Source organism: Culicoides brevitarsis, chromosome 3, assembly GCF_036172545.1.
Source record: "Culicoides brevitarsis isolate CSIRO-B50_1 chromosome 3, AGI_CSIRO_Cbre_v1, whole genome shotgun sequence".
Lineage (NCBI taxonomy): Eukaryota > Metazoa > Arthropoda > Insecta > Diptera > Ceratopogonidae > Culicoides > Culicoides brevitarsis.
In genome coordinates, this window is record NC_087087.1 from 35,707,694 (window position 1) to 35,727,096 (window position 19,403).

Here is a 19,403-nt window from a genome sequence, read left to right on the forward strand (position 1 = left end):
GATAGGAGACAAGGATTTTATGGACTATAAAAATTATTCTTTTTTATTAAAAATTATTTTTACATCGCTTGACTTCACTTGTTGGCTTGTTGGATTTGCAGTTGTTGCGGTTTGTTAGTCTCATCTTGTGCACATGTTGCGTACACAACCGCAAGAAGACACGAAGCAAGAGCTTAAAACGTCATTTGTTCGGTTATTTACAAGAGTTTGTGATTAAAAAAGGAGACATCCCCATGTAGAAGTAAATTTATTTTGTTTCGTCACACATCATAATAGAAATTTATTACCGAATCGCATCCAATTAATTGTATTTGATTGCAAATGTTGGTCCCTGAAGGCAATGGAAGGTATATCATATGAACAAGTGAACGGAAAAGACATCAGAATATACATATACGAAAGTAAACAAAAACTGTTGAAAGTTTGTTTTCTCGTCTCCTCATGACATAATAGGGATTTAAGGGTTTCATTTAACGATATTTTCTTTTCATAGGATATTGGTTAGCTGCGACGATGTCTCATTGTGCGGTAATATGTAGAGTATCTTATCCAATATTTGACTATCAGAGATGCAAGAAAACCGATTTTGTGAAGCAGTTTATCGATATTTGAAAAGGAAAGTCAGAAATTCAAGTTTTTCATCGCTTGCAAGCTGTAACATTAAAAAAATAAGATATTTATGAAATTAAGAATACTTTTTAAATCTTAAGCAAGGATTTTCTGAATGATAACTTTATCATACTATAATCAATAATATGTACCGAATACCGTTTTTATTTCGTAACATCGTCAAATTCTCCCGCACTCTGTTTCTTTCCGAGAAAAGTTAATAAACCTAATTTTCTTATGCACTTTTGTTTGTCTAATTCAACTATATATTATTACATTTTCTCCTTTTCCATCGCTATTCTCTTCGTTCCTATATCACGCTGAGTGAACAGAATGAAGCAACTTCCCTGAAGCTGTGTATTTTTCTTCTCCGTGTTTCATCATCCTGTGACAACAGACACACACACACACACGTAATTGTATATTTTAACGACGAACTGTAATTTTATATATAAATCTGTTGCTTTCCTTTTGCTTTGCTTTGGGGATAATCCAATTTCGGTGTTGTTTGAATTGAAGCTGAAGGTACATTTTTCTTTTCTTCTCGTTATTTTTTCTTCCTTATTTGTTTGTCGACGACATGAAGTAAAGAGACTGGATGCTTTCTAATCGATTTTTCTTTTATTTACGTGAAATTGGAATCCCAATAATGTCTCACGTTACATCAAAGTAAAAAGTGACGGTAAAAAGGGATGAATTTTTCTACTCTGTTACATTTTTTTTTATGTCTGTGTGTCTTTTTGACATACTTTTAGCGCACGTTACAGACACAATTGGAGCATCCATTTATCGAAGGGTTGGATTGCTCGTCGTCTCTCTAACAAAAAAACAAACAAGCCAAAAAGAGATGAAATATTTATTGAGCCTCATTAATTTTTTTTTCGACAAAAAAAAAGATTTTCGTTTATCGTCAATGTTGTTGTTAACATATGTGTGTCTTGTTAAAGGACAGCAACGCAAAAAAAGGGTAAAGAAGAACAATTCCGCGTAAGATAACACGACGATCGATTGATGGTTATTGAAGTTATTGGTGAATAACGGAGCCCTCTAACCCCTATACATATCTGTTAAAATATTGTCAAAATATTTTGTTATAAGTGGTTTTCATTTTTTTGATGTCCCATATTTTCCTCCTTTTTTTCTTACATCACCGAAGAACGTCGTTGTCGTCTTATCGGGACGTTAAAATTTATACGAATATTTTCTACTTCACTTATTTCTTATCATCATTGTCGTTAGACCGTGTTCGAGCCATAATAAATGATATAAATAAAAATGGCATGTTATTGTGCTATTTTACAATATATCAAATGATTTAGCAGAAAAAAAGAGACGAAAAAGTGGTAATGTCATCGTAGATATCGGGGAGTGAAATGTGTAAAAAGTGCATTTTTTTTGCTCATGGGGTGTAAATTGATCAAAATTTCATGTTTTTTCCGAAAAAAATGACTTTACCAATCGATTTTCCATCAATGTTTTTCCCCATATTTCGATGGCAAACCAAGTGATATCCATTTCTAATCAATAAAATCTAATATTTAGTATCACCATGACTTGCATAACACGAGAAAAAACGTTGGAATTTTCTTGGATATCGTTGCAATTTACTTGATTAAATTTTAATTGTTTCCTTGGATACAATTTTTCTCGTACGATATTACAAACAAATGTTATTTTTAGGTAAAAAGTTCTTCAATTTAATCTATTTGATTCGTTACGAGCAGAAAAAGTTGTATTGCTCTCTCATGATGACGACAATAATAATAAAATTTGCAACATTCACACATTCGGAGAGCTGAAAATAAACAGGACTGCCTGCTTAATTTAATGTAACAACAAAGAAATGAAAAAAAGAACGATAAAATAAATAAATAAACAAGAAAATTGTAAAAGATGAATGAATGAAAGTACTTTAGTTGCATACCTTCTAAAAATACCAGAAATTGCACTCGTTGTTAGGATGAACATTTGACGTTATGAAGTAAGAATAACAGAAAATTTTGTCCATCCAAGTGCAATTTATTGCAAGTTGCAACCAATTCGCCATTTCCTTTCACGTTCCGCACACATCCATTCAAGAATTAAGAAGATTTATATCACACTTGCCTTTACGCGATACGAAATTTCTATTATTAGCTGTCGTCATTAAAATATGTGCTGCTCATGTTTATTTATACGATTTTTTTTTTCGTATAAAGTTGAATGAAATGCGTGAATATTTCATCTGTTTTTGGTTCAATTTATCTGTCTGTTTGACCTTTTGTGGCGAGATTCGATGCGATGAAATAAATCCATTAATTGACGGGGAACGGAATCGAGAACGGAGTGAGATCATTTTCACTTAATTGCGTTACGATGTTGTTTACACTCACATTTTGCTCCACGGGTTAGTCTTTCTTTGTTGGCGGAATGTTTGCGAACGAGTAAGAGGAAGAACATGAAGAGTAATTCAATACTAAAACCACCAAATTAAATTTTCAATCATGTTTGAAATGTTACACGGATGTTTGTGTTCCATCCCATATTTTCTGTCGTTGTCGCAGTTGAGTGTTGTGCTATTGGGGAAAGTTTTCCGTCGAGAACATTGATGATCATAATGATGATATGATGTCAATAAATAATAATTAAAAGGAACATCAATAAACGTTTTGACAGGAAAGGGTTTGTGACCCTTCATAAGGCGTTCGTTAGAACACTGTGAGTTATTTTTTTTATTTCTTAAATATTTTTTTATATTTAATTTTTTAAGAATTTTTACAAAATTATTTTTTTCTATATTTCTATATGTATGTATATTATATGCATATGATTTTTATTAAAATTTGTTTTATACTATATATTTAAAATAGTTCGTTTAAATTCAATTTATATTTCTCATTTATTTATTATTTTTATAAAGTGTTTGAAATTTACATAAACTTATTGACTTAAAACAAAAAATTGTTTTCTTATATATACTTAAAAGCTTCTGCTTCAGAAAGCATTTTCGTTACAGACGACACTTAAATTTTTGAAATGTTCATGAGGATGCGGAAGTAATTTATTTTGGGTTGTTTTTAGTAAACGTAGAATTTTCTCTCCTTATCAATTTTATTCTCTTTTTCACTTCTCTTTATTTTAAATTCAATTGTAAGCAACTAAGAGTTTAATTTAATTCCATTCATAGTCACCTATTATGCAAAAACCATCAGTTAGAGACCTAGACAATCCCCATTTCATTTCTTATTTACAAAATATTTACATCTCAAAAGAAAACCACACATACATCTCTACTCTTCATACCTTGTGCACGGAGGAAATTTTAAACAACAAAAGAAGGATGTTTACATCAATTAACAATGTTTTATAATAATTTAATTAGTTTCATTATTCTCGAAGCTCCGAGTCTTCAGTCATTCACCGCACGAACACACACTTCAATGGAGATTTTCATTTTCATATGGTTTGCTTGGCAAATTGGTCTCTCGTCGTCGTCGACATTGTTGTCCTCCGTTCGTAACCTGCTAAAGAAGGAGAAGAAGAAGTGAACGTAAAGAACAATTAGAGTGCAATTTAAATTGAACTTGGGTCTCACACACAAAAGCTACTTCTCTAATTGAATTTTCCAAGTAAATGCTAGCTTTTGTTTTCGTTCATTGTCTCATTAGAAACTTTTCTATTTAAATAAAAGAAGAAGAAAAAAATCTAAAGTGCAAAAAAGTTATCGTCGCAATTTATCACAAATTTATGTTCAAACAGCCAAAAACCATTATTTGAGTCTATCAAAAAATTTGGCAGTCAATTCAATTGCGAGCCATAGCCAACAAACGTCTAAATTATGAGCTAAATGTATTGCATAAATTCAATTGTTTTGATTCGCAGTTACTTTGTACGATGACGACAACGCTACACTTTACAATAATACAAAATTTTATTATTCATTCATTGTTCGATAAATAATTCATTCAATAAACAATATTTATACGGTTGGACAGCAGAAATGGGACTTCCATTTGCTTTGTTCTTCTTCGTTATTGTGTCGATTTGGCAGAAAAATTTTGTTATTGAAGTTTGAATGACTATTTATTGGATGTTTTGGAACAAAATATTTTCAAATTTTGTTTAATTTGTTCTAAAATTGAATGAAAATCAAGTTTTGAACCAAAGTTCTTCAATATTACTGACTTGATTCAAAAGCACTTTTGTCGTAATTTTATTCTATCCATCTTTGCTGAAATTCTTCACTCATATACAGTTTAAGCAAAAGGAAGCAAAAAGCAAAAATATTATTGTTGCTACTATTAAACACAATAAAAAATATCATAACTTCTGCTTTTATACATGTCATTGGCAATTCAATATTTTTCCTTTCTGTCTCCATAGAAAATTTTTTTTTGTTTGTTTGTTCACAATTTGTGCCATCTTGATTTGAGAGTATAGCAACACACATTCAGCGACAACATCAGGAAGCTTCCCAAAAAGACATTTTTTTGTTGTAAGTCTTCGCTTTACGATCCTGCCAAACTATACAAATATTTCTTTTATCATCTTTTTTTTCATGAACAGAAGATATTATGATGGGAAATGGGCGGGCTTCTCTTTTTACGTTTTTGTCATTCGAACAATTTTTATTGAGATTATTATTTACGAACAATCAAACATTATTTGTGTTGTGTACGACGAGCAATATGAATTATGTATGTGTTTGGACAGAGGCATTCTGAGACTCACTCAGACGAAAGACGATATTTATAATAATAATAAAATAATCAAAGGAAAATAATTTGTTCGACTTCATAAAAAATGAATTACACATCATCTTTAGACTCAGACATAAGCGAAAATGAAGATATAATTTATAAATTGGGCGCCTTTCGCTTTTTCTTCTTTTCTTTTATTACAGACACTCTGATTCAAAAAGGGATCTTCCGAGTAGTATTACACAATGGATGAATCGGTAATTGATACCTTTTATATTCGAGTTTTTTGATTAATGGAATTTTTGCGCAATTTGTTCATTATGAATTTATTAACTAATGCAACATGTATGTTCGTTATATATTGAAGCAAGAGAGGGTTGTTGTTCACAATTATAAAAATATAAAAAAATATGGGAAGGGTACTTACTCATCAGGATGATCTTTTATATTTCAATTTACTGTCGAAACTCACCTGAAAAAAAAAATAAATAAAATTTGATTAGAAGGGTTCGAAATTTGTCCTAATATTACAAAAATTTTAATAAATATAACATTTTTTTTAACTTTTAGAATGAAACTAACTGAATATATTCAACTTTATATTGAAGCAAAAGTACAAAAGTCATACAAATGTCATCAACCTAACCAAATAAAAAAATCTTCTTCTAACTGTCGCAGTTAAATTTATGGAGAATGTAAGTGAATAACCCAGACCTAGATTATCATCGTTCGAGACTGTCATACAGGCGCTCATAAATGCCAGTGTAGCGAAATAAATTTTTTAAAAGCTTTCTAAATCTTTTGATTAACGTCTTTATGATAAAACGAACGACGAAGCAGATACACACACAAGGACTGAAAGGAGTTAAGTATTTCATGCAACATTTACTTACAATCTGGTTTTAAGTTATTTTGTATTTTTTTCTTTTAGAGCAGAAAAGAGTAGAGGAAAAACTTAAATTTCAAAGTCCTTTTGCGACGACTTTTTTCTCTTTGACGACAACACTATTACCTGAACGCGCTACGAGCATTTATCCTGAAGTGATGTTCTTGGGTGCTTGTGCCATTATAATAATACACAACAACGATAGCAACACAATTTTTGCTAGAGTGCCCTTAAAAAGTTGGGAAGAACGTTCAAAACGAGTAAAAACAGACGAGAAACGAGAGCAAAAGGAGTATTCATGATGAAACACTTCATCATAAAAGGCTTTTCTTCCTTTTTTTGTTGCTTTTATGAAATTTTCACAATTTTCACAAGACACAATGATACTTCTATTTCTCTCCTTGTTTTTCGTATTTCTCTGTTATTTAGAATAAATTGTTAAAGTTTATATTCCAATTTTTCGAAGTGTATGTGTGTTCTGTTTAGATGTCAAGTGGCAACTTTGAAGCATGTTCCACAAGTTATACACTTCCTTCTTTAGTTTCTCTCTCTGTATGTTTTTTTAAATATAAAAGCCTTTCTTTGTGTGAAAGAACTCTTATGCTAAATACTTTTTACTACAACTACGAGAGATAGAAAACATTATAATGACACATATGCAGTGCAGCATTCATCTGTCTTCGTTCGTTGGCATCGCATCGTCAGTTGCCTCAAAATAATGGTAATAAAGTCTCACAGATTTTCTTTGTATTGTTTTGCGTGTTTCACAATCAAAATATTTTGCGAGATATTTTTTTTTCGAATGTCAAAACGATATGAAGCCTTTGATGAAATTATAACATGAAAAAAATATTATTCATGTTGTTTATTAAAATTTTTATTTTTCCTTCTGTTCCATTTCATGAATTGCGAAACATTGAATATTTACAATACAACTTGATTGGTTTCATTTATAACAAGGAGAAAAGAGTTTTGTTAAACTTTTTTTTGTTAGTTATAGATCTGCATGCAACTCAATTTGTAATCTATCTCAAAAACTTGCTCAAAATAAAAAAAAACTTTTGCTTCAATTCGTCGACGTTATTATACCTAATGGGAGAAATAACATAGAAACCAAGTAAATTAATAACAATAGAGAATAGTGACACACTTATACCAACAACACACATTACTCAAAATAATTGTCAAAATAAATAGTAATTCAAACTTTTTCCTTGAACATTTATTTGTTTGTAACAATTCCGGATATAAAATCGATTATTCTTGTTTGCTCATAAATACGAAACTTTTGAGCATTACACATAAGAAAGAGTAAGAAGAATGCGTTTTCGATGAAAAAGGAGGGTGTTTTGTTTGTTTTTCATGGTAAAATGTTCCAACCAGAAATATTAAGAGTGAATTTTGAGATCCGTAATGTTTGCACAACTGACACGTGTGTGTTGCTTTTGTGCATTGTTCAGCAACGTTAAATAAGTAGACATTATAATTATTATGTGTTTACTCAAAATTTAGATGTTCGTTCGTCTTTTCATTGTTCGTTGCGGATTAAGGAGTAATTGGTGATTTTTGTCTCTTTTTGTGCCCGAATTGAGTATTTGAAAAGGGAAAAATTGTCATTTCATACTTTTCATATCAATATTTGACGACGTCCTTGTTGGATCGAGTGTGTAATTTTAATTTAAGATACATGTGTTTGATGTTGTAACAAACGTGCTAAGCAACTTGACAACCCTTGAAGAAATTGAAATTTGATTTTCGGAGAGATTTGGGTGTCATGGCGATCATGAGAGTCTAACATCAAAAAATTATTAAATTTGATATAAATTTAGATTTCTCAAGATTTGTGTTGTTCGATCCTATTCTCATTTTTTCGATATCCGTTTACAGAAATCCTTGAACACTCAAATAAATCTTCTTTGAAATTGTTGACATCAATAATTCACACGCAAGTTTATGTTCCGTATTGTGCAATGCAAGTCCTCGGAAACTCTTGTTCGTTTGTTGACCCATAAATATAAATTTCGTATCATTTTGCAATAATAATAATAAAATAACAAAATATAATAAATTTTAAATTCTGGAGCAAGCATTTCCTTCTCTCACAAAATGGAGACTAATAGACTAGCCAATTGCTATAACATATCTCATAAAATGTCATAATTATATTGAGTTGATAAATTATCTGATGATAATAATAACAATTAAATGGAAAATATATTAATTATTTCTGCGAACAATTGAATCAAGTCATCATTTTTATTTTGTTTTGTGTGCTGTTATTTATCCCAGAATTGATATATGGGATTACTGAAAAATTTATGAATTTAATTTTATGTTGATTAGTTATATTTTATTCATTTGCGTTGTTCATTATCGCATAAATATTTCACTTATTTTTTTTTTTTGACAATTCAATAAATATAATGAAATTATATTAAGTTACCAAAAAAAAAATCATTGTCGAAAATTAGGGTAACGTGAAATTGAGAGTAAATTTATGCACGCACGAAAATACGTGCGTTGGTCTCGTCACACACAAACATAAAACTTGCCTAAGAAAGAATAACTTTAATGCTTCTTTAGCTTGTTCCTGTCTCGCATACTAATTATCTGAAGAATTTCTCTGTTGTTCGTTATTTTTGGCGTTCAACGACATGCCGAAGCTTAACGTCATCAATTTCTTTGTCCGTATTTGGAAAAATGCGAATGTGTTTGTTGAAATTTAGCTAATAGTGATCGCCGAAATAAAACAATTAAATTACATTGAATTTCTACATTTTTCGTTAGTCCTCGAACGTCGTCGACCTCGTCAAGTCGCATTAATTTAAAATAAAAAAAAATATCGAAGAAATGGGTTGTCAACAGAAATTTGTAATTGCCGCTGTTTTTGCAGTTTGCTTGATCAACTCAGTTATTTGTGAAAATGTCGAGAAAAGTGATGAAGTGTTAGGTAGGATACATATGAAAAAGAATACAAAGTTAAAAATGAAAATAAAAATTTTAAAAAATGTATCAAATAATTCGTGAAAATAAGAAATTTAAAAATATCGGATTAAAAAAAGTTAAAAAAATAAAAAAACATATTTTTGTATATTTTAATTATAGTTTAAAAAATCTCACAAAAAAGTTGACATTTTGTCACATTTAATTATGTTTTTCGTAAAAATGTTAACATAGAAATAAAATTAAAGTGAAAGAAAAAGTGTTAAAAAAAATTACAATCGTACAATTTTAAACTTAAAATTTAAATTTAAAAAATTAAAATTTTAAAAAATTAAAATTAAAAACTAATTAAATTAAAAAAAATTCTGAAAAATTTAATTTTTGTTATAAATTGACAATCCTGAACATAATCTTTATTTGTTGTTTCAGAGCCTCGTACTTTCGGACATCATTTCCTCAAACGTGTTAGCTTTGCATTGATTCCTGCTTCATTTGTTGTTGGCGTCATCACAACTTTGTTAGCTGCTTTAACTGTTGTGTCAATTAAGGGTCTCGGAGTTGGAGTAAGTCAAATATTTTCATTAAAATTCATATACTTGTTATAAAATTTTTCTTATTTTTCCATAGATGATTCTGCTTATCTTGACTGTTGGTCAACTCATGGCGCGTAATCTTCCCGCATTGTCGGCTTATACAGCTCCTGCGCCTGCTCCTCTTCCTCTTTTGTACAAAACTGGTTGGTAAAAGGCATAAAAACTCTTCATCTTCTTCATCAACAATCATCAAAAGCATTCGATAAAAAAATACTTTAAATTTCACACTTTACCTGAAACATCTCTGCAAAAATTGGTATGGACAGATATTGCGCGTACTTCGATATTTATTTAATTTATTTGTTAAAAAGTTTATTTATGTTTATTAATTTATTCAACGAGTGAATGTGTGTCATATTGTTACACGTTTAATGTCACGATATCAAATAAAATTAAAAAAAAACAATGAAAATGTTCAACATCGTTATTTTTTCGGAAGCGTGTCGTGCTTAATTAAAATCCGATCCAATGTATCGCAAGGCAAATGTGTTGTAAAGCATAAAATATGGTAAGTAACTCCAAATTTTTGTATTTTTGTTTTATATTGACACGGATGTACTTTCGACAACAATGAAGTAGTGACACAAAAACGCACTTTTATCTATTTTTTTCTTTTGATGATAGATTAGGACATCATCGATGAAATATTTTCGAACAAAGATTAATTTTCTTTCTATTTCAACATCATTGAACAAAAAATAGAAGAAAAGATAGAAAAACATCATCAATTAAGAAAAGTGAGATGTGATAAACAATATGTGTCGTGTGTGTGTCTTACTCTCGCAGCGTTGAAATGTGTCATCACCCATGTTGAAAGGGAAGGCGGCGAAAAAAACTCAAGTATCAACACTATCGGATTCTCACACATGTATTTTTGTTCGATTTTCTCGACAAAAAATGACTCAAATGACTAAAACAACAAACAAATTTCTTTAATATAATGTTGAAAAAGACAAAAAAATACGAAAATTGGCTCGGTCGATGATTGATTGATGTTTTACTGCATATATCATCGTTCATCTCGTTCTTCGTGGCATCATTAATACGAAAGACATTTTAGAGAATGTTTTTCATCTTTTTATTTATGTAGAGTTAATGGTATTTGCCGAAAGACACTTTATGGATACGAAAAATTTAATGGATGCCTATTCAAATATTTATCACATATAAGGCGCGGAGGAGTCGTAAAATACATAAAACAAAGAAAATATTGAGCCTAATTGCCACTTGAGGATGAAAATGGACTGTTTTTTAACAAAGAGGACATCGAATGGATGATGATATATTTGAGGAGGATGTAATTTTCTTGATTTATTGATGAACTTTGACGATGGCTTTCGCATAGGATTTATTTTAGGTAATGACTTTTGAATCTATCTCTGCAAAACTAACAATTTCTATTTTTTGTCTCAAAATGTAAAAATGTATATTTACCTAACAATGCAAAAAAATGTATTCTACTGTCGTTTAAAATCTCAGTCACGTGCATGTCGCTCATTAAAGCCCCATTAAATTATAATCCGTACACACCTACAAAATGTTCTTTTCAACCCTTAACTGCCCTAAATACACACAATTAAAGAAGTTTTGATGACAAAAATAAAAGTTTCCGAGTTAATTTTAAACCTCAATAAAAAAAAAGAACGAACAAATTATTATTAATTCTAATGAAAATGAAGGCAATTTGTTTGTTTTTTCTTCTTTTTTTTTCATTACAACCTACGACACACACAAATGTATGAGTTTTAATAAATTTTCATGTTGTTGTAACACTCTCTTTCTGTATAATGAAACAACATGCCATGGGGGAATGGAAAAAAATATATTATCTTTAATCTCTTTATGGACATGGGCATGATATTACATTTTAAAATAGTTTTTAAAAAGTGAAACACAGCAGTATTTAAAGTTTACTTTTAATTTAGTCAAAAAGATAAACATAATTTGTCTAGATACGTTTTTTTCTCATCATTTTTCGTTAGGAGATGGCGATACGATGAGGAAAACGAAGATAAACACACTGATAAAATGTTGTAAAAGGCCAACAGCATAATCAATTTCCTTTTTTTTTTGCTGATGCAGTGCAACAAGGACGCTGTTCTAAAACAAACTTGCAATTTCGCAACAAAAAAAGTAGAGAAAAGTGAATTAAAAATCTGTCTCAAGTTTAACTTCTTGTTTCGTCGTTGCTGCAGTTGAGTCCTTTGACGATTGCTGTCCTTTTGGGTTGTCGTATCAACAAAGCTCGCATCGCATGAATCACTAAAATATGTAAATACACTCAGTTCAGCATCTTGTGTGCGTGTTTGTTCGTTCGACTTGATTAAAAATTCATATGCTTCACTCACTCTGCGCTCCGTTGATGATGAACGAACGAACTGCCTAAACTTTGACCCGAATCATGTTTCGTACGAGGAAAAAAAGGACGACGATATTACATTACACGACATCACGTTTTATTATTCACACACGGATCATGCCAAAAAATTTGGCATTCATTTTACAGTTTTCGTCGTGCAGCGTACTCCGAATCGCCTAAATATGGTTCCTCTCCCGATGGATTATTATTAGCAACTTCGAACATATGTGACCAAGAAATTTATAAATGGATACAGATTAGCCTCAATTACGATTTCATTGCAAAGTTCCGAATAATTTTCCGCTGAATGCGACACAGCAATGACACACATTTCGTTGTAAAATGGATGTCAAGAGGGAGATACGATAATGCTCGTAAAATAGTGACACAATTGACGGGCCGATTCGCCAGCCCAGAGATATATTTCCGTTAAAACGTTTAACCGAGTAACTGATATGCCTAATGGACATTGGTTGGTCAGTTTCTTTAACCGCATTTATCGATGGTGTATCCAAAAAATGAACCATTTCGATGCAAATGCATGAATTTTACTTTGTGAATTGAAAAGAGGTAAATTTTACTTTTAGAGAGCTAATTATATTTAGATCTTTTATATTCTGTCACTATCGGGTTTGTTTTCAAAATTTTTGTTACTTTTGATGAATATATAAGATCTATTTTTGAAGCGAAAACTTCATGTATAACAATTTTTTTATAAAATTTTTAATATATTTTTAAAAATAGGTATATTTTTTTAATATTTTTTTTTTTAAATGTGTTTTTTTAAATTCTGACTAAAATTTTTTCGAATTCTTTTTTTAAAAAAATCGTAAACTCAATTTACTTTTTAATTGCAGGGCTCATCACGATGAATACGGAAACATATCTGCAATATTATTATTACATTTCGCCTCAACCCAACAGTCAAACCACGATATCGATTTCCTATTTTATCGTTGTATGTCGATCTGTTGCCATTGCATTAAAAATCATTGTATTGATGAATACTTAAAATTATAACCTTTTTGTTGCAGGATTTTACGAACTCACATAATGTCAACAATAAACTGTCACACAATAAACGGAAAAAATGGCTTCGATGCATATTATGGAATTATATTCCGTTTATTCGATGTCGATCGCGTCCCTATAATGGCTCATTTTATTAAATGTGAATGTTTTTAATACCTTTTTATGCTTTTTGTGTTGCTCGTATGCATGCTGTTCTCGCACAATTTTGTTGTCATAATTCTGTGTTGATGTCCATAATAATAATAAAGTAATATATTTTGAGGCTTTATGCTCTTTTACGAGGAATCAAATATGCTTTATATTCAAATAATAATAATAACAACGGAAAAAATGTGTAATAATGCAGAAGTTATAATAATGTGAAACAATAAAAATTATATAGCGGTTCGATTTAATGTATATATGTGGATATCGACAAACAACAATTTTTTCTTGAGGGGTAAGTTTTAATTAAAGAGCCTTTTAATTTTTCATATTTAATTCGTTTTATGTTTCATATTGTAAAAAAAGTGTTTTATATCTCATTATTTTTATAAAAAAAAAATACCGAGAAAATTAAGCAATTTTTCAACATTTATCCGGGCTCTATAAATGACAAGCGAAAGCCTATCAATTGTATTTATAAAAATAACGCGATTCAAAAAATTATCTTTGTATTAATATTGTTATTATTCAAAAAGTTTACAATAACGTAACGACACGAGCTTGCTATAATGCGATCGCTTCAAGCATTAATAAGCATTTATTTCGTGTGTTTGTTATCATTCACAAAAAATGATAAGATTTGTGTATAAAATATTTTCATGCGAACACGTCTCTCATTAGTATTGTGAATAATATTCACCATCATGGATGAACTTGGATTGAATGCGACAAAACCGTCGTTTTTGCAGTCAAAATGGGACTCGTTACTTGATGTTTTGGGTAAATATTTATATTTTTTTTCTAACTTAGTATGAGTCACACGTTTGTTTGTTTGTTTTTAAGGCGATGACCCATTTATGTTGTGGGTAGTTTACACGCAGATGTTTTCCATTGCTCTTTATTGGCTCGGCAGTTCGTTCTACATGTTCCTTGATGTCACAAACAAGCCATCATTTCTGAGAAAATACAAAACGCAACCCGGCAAAAATGAACCTTTGGAACTCTCGAAACTTTGGATTGTATGTAAACAAGTGCTTTTTAATCAATTTATCGTGACAGTTCCCGTAGCGTTAATTGGCTTCGCTCTCGACAAGAATTCATTCACTTATGAGCGTGCACGTCATTTGCCTTCTATCGAGAGATTTTTGTTCGAATTTGTCGTAATTGAGCTCGTATATGAAATTGGATTCTACTATACACATCGGTTGGCGCATCATAAAATGTTCTACAAATGGGTTCATAAGAAACATCATGAATTTACAGCGCCTATTGCTGTATCAGCAGCTTATTGTACGGGACTTGAGCATTTTGTATGTAACTTGTTGCCGATCATCATAGGACCAACACTTGTAAAGGCATCCCTCGCAATGTCATGGTTTACAATTGCAAATCGCACACTTGGAACTCTTAATGTGCATTCAGGATACCATTTTCCGTTCTTCACAAGTCCCGAAATGCATGATTTCCATCATTTGAGCTTCAATAACAACTATGGGCATTCCGGATTGCTCGATTGGTTACACGGAACTGATTCTTTGTACAAAAGATCAGTAGAAAGTAAGCGCGATGGAAGATTGTACACTTTGCAATCAGCTCGGGAGATTTTCCCATCACAGCCAAAAGAAAAGACGAAGTAAAGTTGCGGTTATAATAAAGTTTTTTTTGCAGTTAATTGAATATAATTTGTTTTCATTCAAATAATTTTTAATAAAACGAGGGAAAAGTTACGAATTGTTAAAAATCCTTTGGGTTGACCTTTTTTAACTGTGAAAGAACTTTTAAGGTTGAAAAATTGATCAGTATTATTTGCACTTTTTTCAATAATCTTATCGAGAGCTAAAATTAAACTTATTTTCTTTGCTTAACGTGCTTTTCATCACGAACAACAACTTATCAATTTATAATCGTCTTTATCAAAAATCCAAATAATATTTGCTACTCATGATTTTTGCATTAATTTATTCGTCAAGAGCTGTTAAGGCAATATTTATACTTATTTTTCAACATTTGTTCAAATAATTCATAATTGATACCTAAACGTCCCCTGATTTCATTATCTCTTTTTTTAAAAAAATAAATGCCCGAAATACTTCCAGCTATAAAACATTCGATTCATTCATTATTTTAGTATTTGTTTTGATTTGTACGCACATAAAACATGTCGTCGTCGACATTTCTCAACAATTCGTCGCAAGCAGCAAATCTTTGGTCGACATCTGGAGACTTTTGGCAATCTCAATGGGAATTGTTACTTGACAAAATTGGAGATGATTCACATTTTTTATGGATTTTTGGAGTCAATACCATTTCCATCGCATGGTATTGGATTTTTGGTAGTTTCTACATCTTTCTGGATGTAACAAATCAACCTGCTTTCTTGCGAAAATACAAAACGCAACCCGGAACTAACGAACCTGTGGATCGCAAAAGGCTCTTTGCTGTAATTCGTCAAGTTTTGTTCAACCAATTTGTCGTTCAAACAATCACATTAATGTTCATGTACCCGATAATGGAATGGCGAGGATGCTTTGAAGATATTCGAACGCTTCCAACATTTCAGAAAATTGTTTTTGATTTAATTGTGATGGTACTTCTCGAGGAAGTAGGTTTCTATTACTCGCATAGACTGTTTCATGCAAAGGCAATTTACAAATATTTCCATAAGCAACATCATGAGGTAATTGATTTTTCGATTTTTTTTATTTGAACTTTTAACGAAAGTTTTTAACTTTTAGTGGACAGCTCCTATTGCAATAACTGCTGTATATGCACATCCTTTAGAACATGCATTGAGTAATCTCGCGCCTCTCGGTTTGGGAGTTATAGCTGCGAAAAGTCACATTGTAACAACCTGTTTGTGGTTTTTACTTGCAATCACAAATACAATGAACGATCATTCAGGTTATCATTTTCCTCTAATGCATAGTCCTGAATTTCATGATTTTCATCACATGAAGTAAGAATTTTGTTTAAATCGAATGAAGCTAAGTTAAAATTATTATTTTTTTGTAGATTTAATAATTGCTATGGAGTGTTGGGTTTCTTGGATTGGCTTCACGGCACGGATACGATGTTTAAGAAGACAAAATCCTTTTCACGGAACAAAATTCTTCTTAGCACGAAATCTATGAGAGAGCTGTATCCTGATAAATAAGTTGTTTATCCATCAAATTATATTTTATTTTTTTTTCCTTTAATATACTTTTTGAAAATTAAAGAAAAAACATGAAAAAACCTTCAAAAAGGTCAAAAAATTGATTGGTCTTTGATCTTTTTGATAAGTTATCTATCTATTATTCAATATTTATCTCGATAACTGTTGATTAAATTGTAGTTAAAAGCGCGTTTTGTATTCTACAAAGCTATATACCTATACATATATTAAATAAGGGTTTCAAAATGTTTTTGAAAAAAAAATTTTTTTTTTTAAATATTTTTTAATTTTTTGAAAAATAAAATAAAAATTAATTTTTTTAGATGAAAACTTACAATTTTAAAATCTTTCAAGACAAAAAGTAAAACGTATTTGCAAAATAAAAAGTGATTCAAAACCCTGCGTTCTGTACACGCACATCATTGACAACTTTAATATTCCAAAGAGTAATGTATTATCAAGTATTCTGAACTGTTGGTCAGTAGTATGTATTCGTTCTTTGCCATGGGCAGTCGTGATTAATTGTTTTTATTTGGATAACTTAAAGACTTTTTGAGATTACCAAAAATTAAAGGAGAAATGTCGTCTAATGAAATAAATGAGACACTTACAAACGTCTCAAAAACTTTTCTTGAAGAAAAATGGAACGGATTTGTTGACAAAACGAGTACGAAGACGAGTTTTAATTATAAATTTTATTGTTTTGATAACGATTTCTATTATCGACAGGCGATGACCCCTTCATAATGTGGATTTTTGGAATGAACGGTGCAATGTTCGTAATTTATTGGAGTATCGGAATGATTTACATGGTGTTTGACACATACAACTTTGCTTTTCTAAAAAAATATAAGACGCAACCTGGAAAGAATGAGCCCGTTGATTGGATTAAATTACGTAAAGTAAATATTTATCATATGGAAATCTGATGTGTATTGCAGTAGAAATTGTACGTTTACTTTTTAATTCAAGGTCATCAAGCGCGTAATTTACAATCAAACAGTTGTTGCGCTCTTGTACACGACATTCATGTATCCAATACTTGTTTGGCGTGGAGGCCCTCTTATGACAATTCGTGAAATTCCAACGTTTAGTCGGCTTGCCATCGATTTCATCGGATGCATGTTCTTCCGTGAAATTTCCTTCTATTACTCACATCGGTTGCTGCATCATCGACGATTTTACGAGAAACATCACAAAAGGCATCACGAATATACAGCTCCTGTCGCAGTAACGGCGCAATATGCCGACGCCATGGAGCATTGTTGGAGCAATTTAATGCCCGTTTTGTTGGGACCTGCAGTAATGGGCGCACATTACTTCACAACATTTGTGTGGCTTTCTCATGTGATACTTCGAACTTTAAGCGATCATTCGGGATATTACTTTCCATGGTATTACAATCCAACAAGACACGATTATCATCATGAAAGCTTTACGAAACATTATGGCGTTGAGTTTTTCGGTTTTATGGATTGGATACACGGCACTGGCGGCGAAAAGAAGATGAAAATGAAATAGTTTGTCGTGAAAAATAGTGAAAAAAATGTGATTTTTTATAGAGAGATTAATAAAATTTTGTAACAACTAACTTTGACTGAAGCTTTTTGGTGAATGAACTTGTTTTACGTCAAAATTCGACAAAACTTGTCCAACCTGTTTAATACCTTTTGTGTGTTTTTATTTTTTCAGACAAAACCGGCAGTATTATCTTCAATTTTGTCGAAGTATGTATTGTATAGAGTCAACAAAAACACTAAATTGTAGACAATGAGAAGTCATTTCGAATACTTTTGGGGCAAATTGCTGGATATAACAGGTGAATAATTGTCGTTCATTACAGTTAAAAAAATGATAGTTACCATTTAGTGACAAGCCAATCTTTTCGCTCACTTGTTTAGGCGATGATCCTGTTCGTGGTTGGATAATAGTCCCAAATCTCGTTGCAATTTCATGCTACTGGTTATTTTGTGCGTTCTTCATGGCACTTGACACGCTGCCAAGAACAAAGTTTATCATGAAATACAAAGTGCAGTCGAATGCGAATCCAACGACGACGGATAAATTGCCGTCAGTAATTAAACAAGTGCTATTTAACCAATTTTGCGTGCAAATACCGTGTTCCATAATAATGCATCCTTTCGTATATGTTCGAGGTAGTATTGATGATGATTACGTGCGACCCATTCCATCAACATCCAGATTACTTCTTGACTTTATTGTATTCGAGATAACGAGAGAAATTACCTTCTATTACATTCATCGTTTATTACATCATCCACGTTTCTACAAAAAGTATCACAAAATGCATCATGGTACGACAGAATTTATTGACAATAATTTTTCTCTTGACTAATTAAGGAAATCTTCTGTTTAGAATTCACAGCTCCCATGGCAATAACGGGACAGTATTGCCATCCAGTTGAACATTTGACGACAAACATTTTGCCAGCAGTTATTGGACCTTTTCTAATGGCTTCAAATGTGATATCTGTAGCGATTTGGTATGTGCACTCGACATTTCGAACAGTCAACGATCACAGCGGTTACAAATTTCCTTTTCTGATTTACAATTCAGAGCAACACGATTTTCATCATATGAGGTATGCAGCAAATTATTTAACTTTTTGAACAAAGTTTTATTTTTTAAGCCAAAAAATTGTTGAATCATCAAATTTAAAAACTAAAATTTGAAAATTTAAAAAAAAAATTTTTACAGAATTTTTAAAAATTTTTAGATATCACAAGAATATCATTTTAATACATATAATTTTTCGTAAACAACATTTTATGATTTACGTAATATTTTCTTTTTTTTTTAGATTCACAAGTTGTTTCGGAATAATTGGAATTATGGATTGGATTCATGGAACAGACGCCAGCTTTAAAGAATATAAAAACAAGAAAAGATGATTCATACAAAGAAATAAATTTCTGTGTCGTTTGAGTCTTTAAGCGTCATTTTTGAAATGACCTTGAAAGTTGTGTTCATTATCATACCTGT

At 30.9% G+C, this 19,403-nt stretch overlaps 5 protein-coding genes across 10 annotated transcripts in view; 4 read left to right on the plus strand and 1 right to left on the minus strand.

The window, feature by feature from the left end:
* LOC134835629 (teneurin-a) overlaps nt 1-19,403 on the minus strand; it is a 196,473-nt gene that overhangs the window by 73,365 nt on the left and 103,705 nt on the right. The window lies entirely within an intron of this gene.
* On the plus strand, nt 13,895-14,977 carry LOC134835632 (fatty acid hydroxylase domain-containing protein 2-like). The gene is made up of 2 exons (XM_063850546.1): nt 13,895-14,025; nt 14,089-14,977. Exons 1-2 carry the CDS (start codon nt 13,950-13,952, stop codon nt 14,880-14,882), a joined length of 870 nt encoding a protein of 289 aa, XP_063706616.1. The 5' UTR covers nt 13,895-13,949; the 3' UTR covers nt 14,883-14,977.
* Nucleotides 15,336-16,617, plus strand: LOC134835631 (fatty acid hydroxylase domain-containing protein 2-like). Its single transcript, XM_063850545.1, has 3 exons — nt 15,336-15,922; nt 15,981-16,201; nt 16,258-16,617. The coding sequence occupies exons 1-3, from the start codon at nt 15,404-15,406 to the stop codon at nt 16,397-16,399; spliced, it is 882 nt and encodes a 293-aa protein (XP_063706615.1). The 5' UTR covers nt 15,336-15,403; the 3' UTR covers nt 16,400-16,617.
* Nucleotides 16,896-17,990, plus strand: LOC134835633 (fatty acid hydroxylase domain-containing protein 2-like). Its single transcript, XM_063850547.1, has 3 exons — nt 16,896-17,066; nt 17,129-17,301; nt 17,372-17,990. Exons 1-3 carry the CDS (start codon nt 16,979-16,981, stop codon nt 17,918-17,920), a joined length of 810 nt encoding a protein of 269 aa, XP_063706617.1. The 5' UTR covers nt 16,896-16,978; the 3' UTR covers nt 17,921-17,990.
* On the plus strand, nt 18,463-19,323 carry LOC134835635 (fatty acid hydroxylase domain-containing protein 2-like). Its single transcript, XM_063850549.1, has 3 exons — nt 18,463-18,714; nt 18,777-19,002; nt 19,222-19,323. The coding sequence occupies exons 1-3, from the start codon at nt 18,531-18,533 to the stop codon at nt 19,310-19,312; spliced, it is 501 nt and encodes a 166-aa protein (XP_063706619.1). The 5' UTR covers nt 18,463-18,530; the 3' UTR covers nt 19,313-19,323.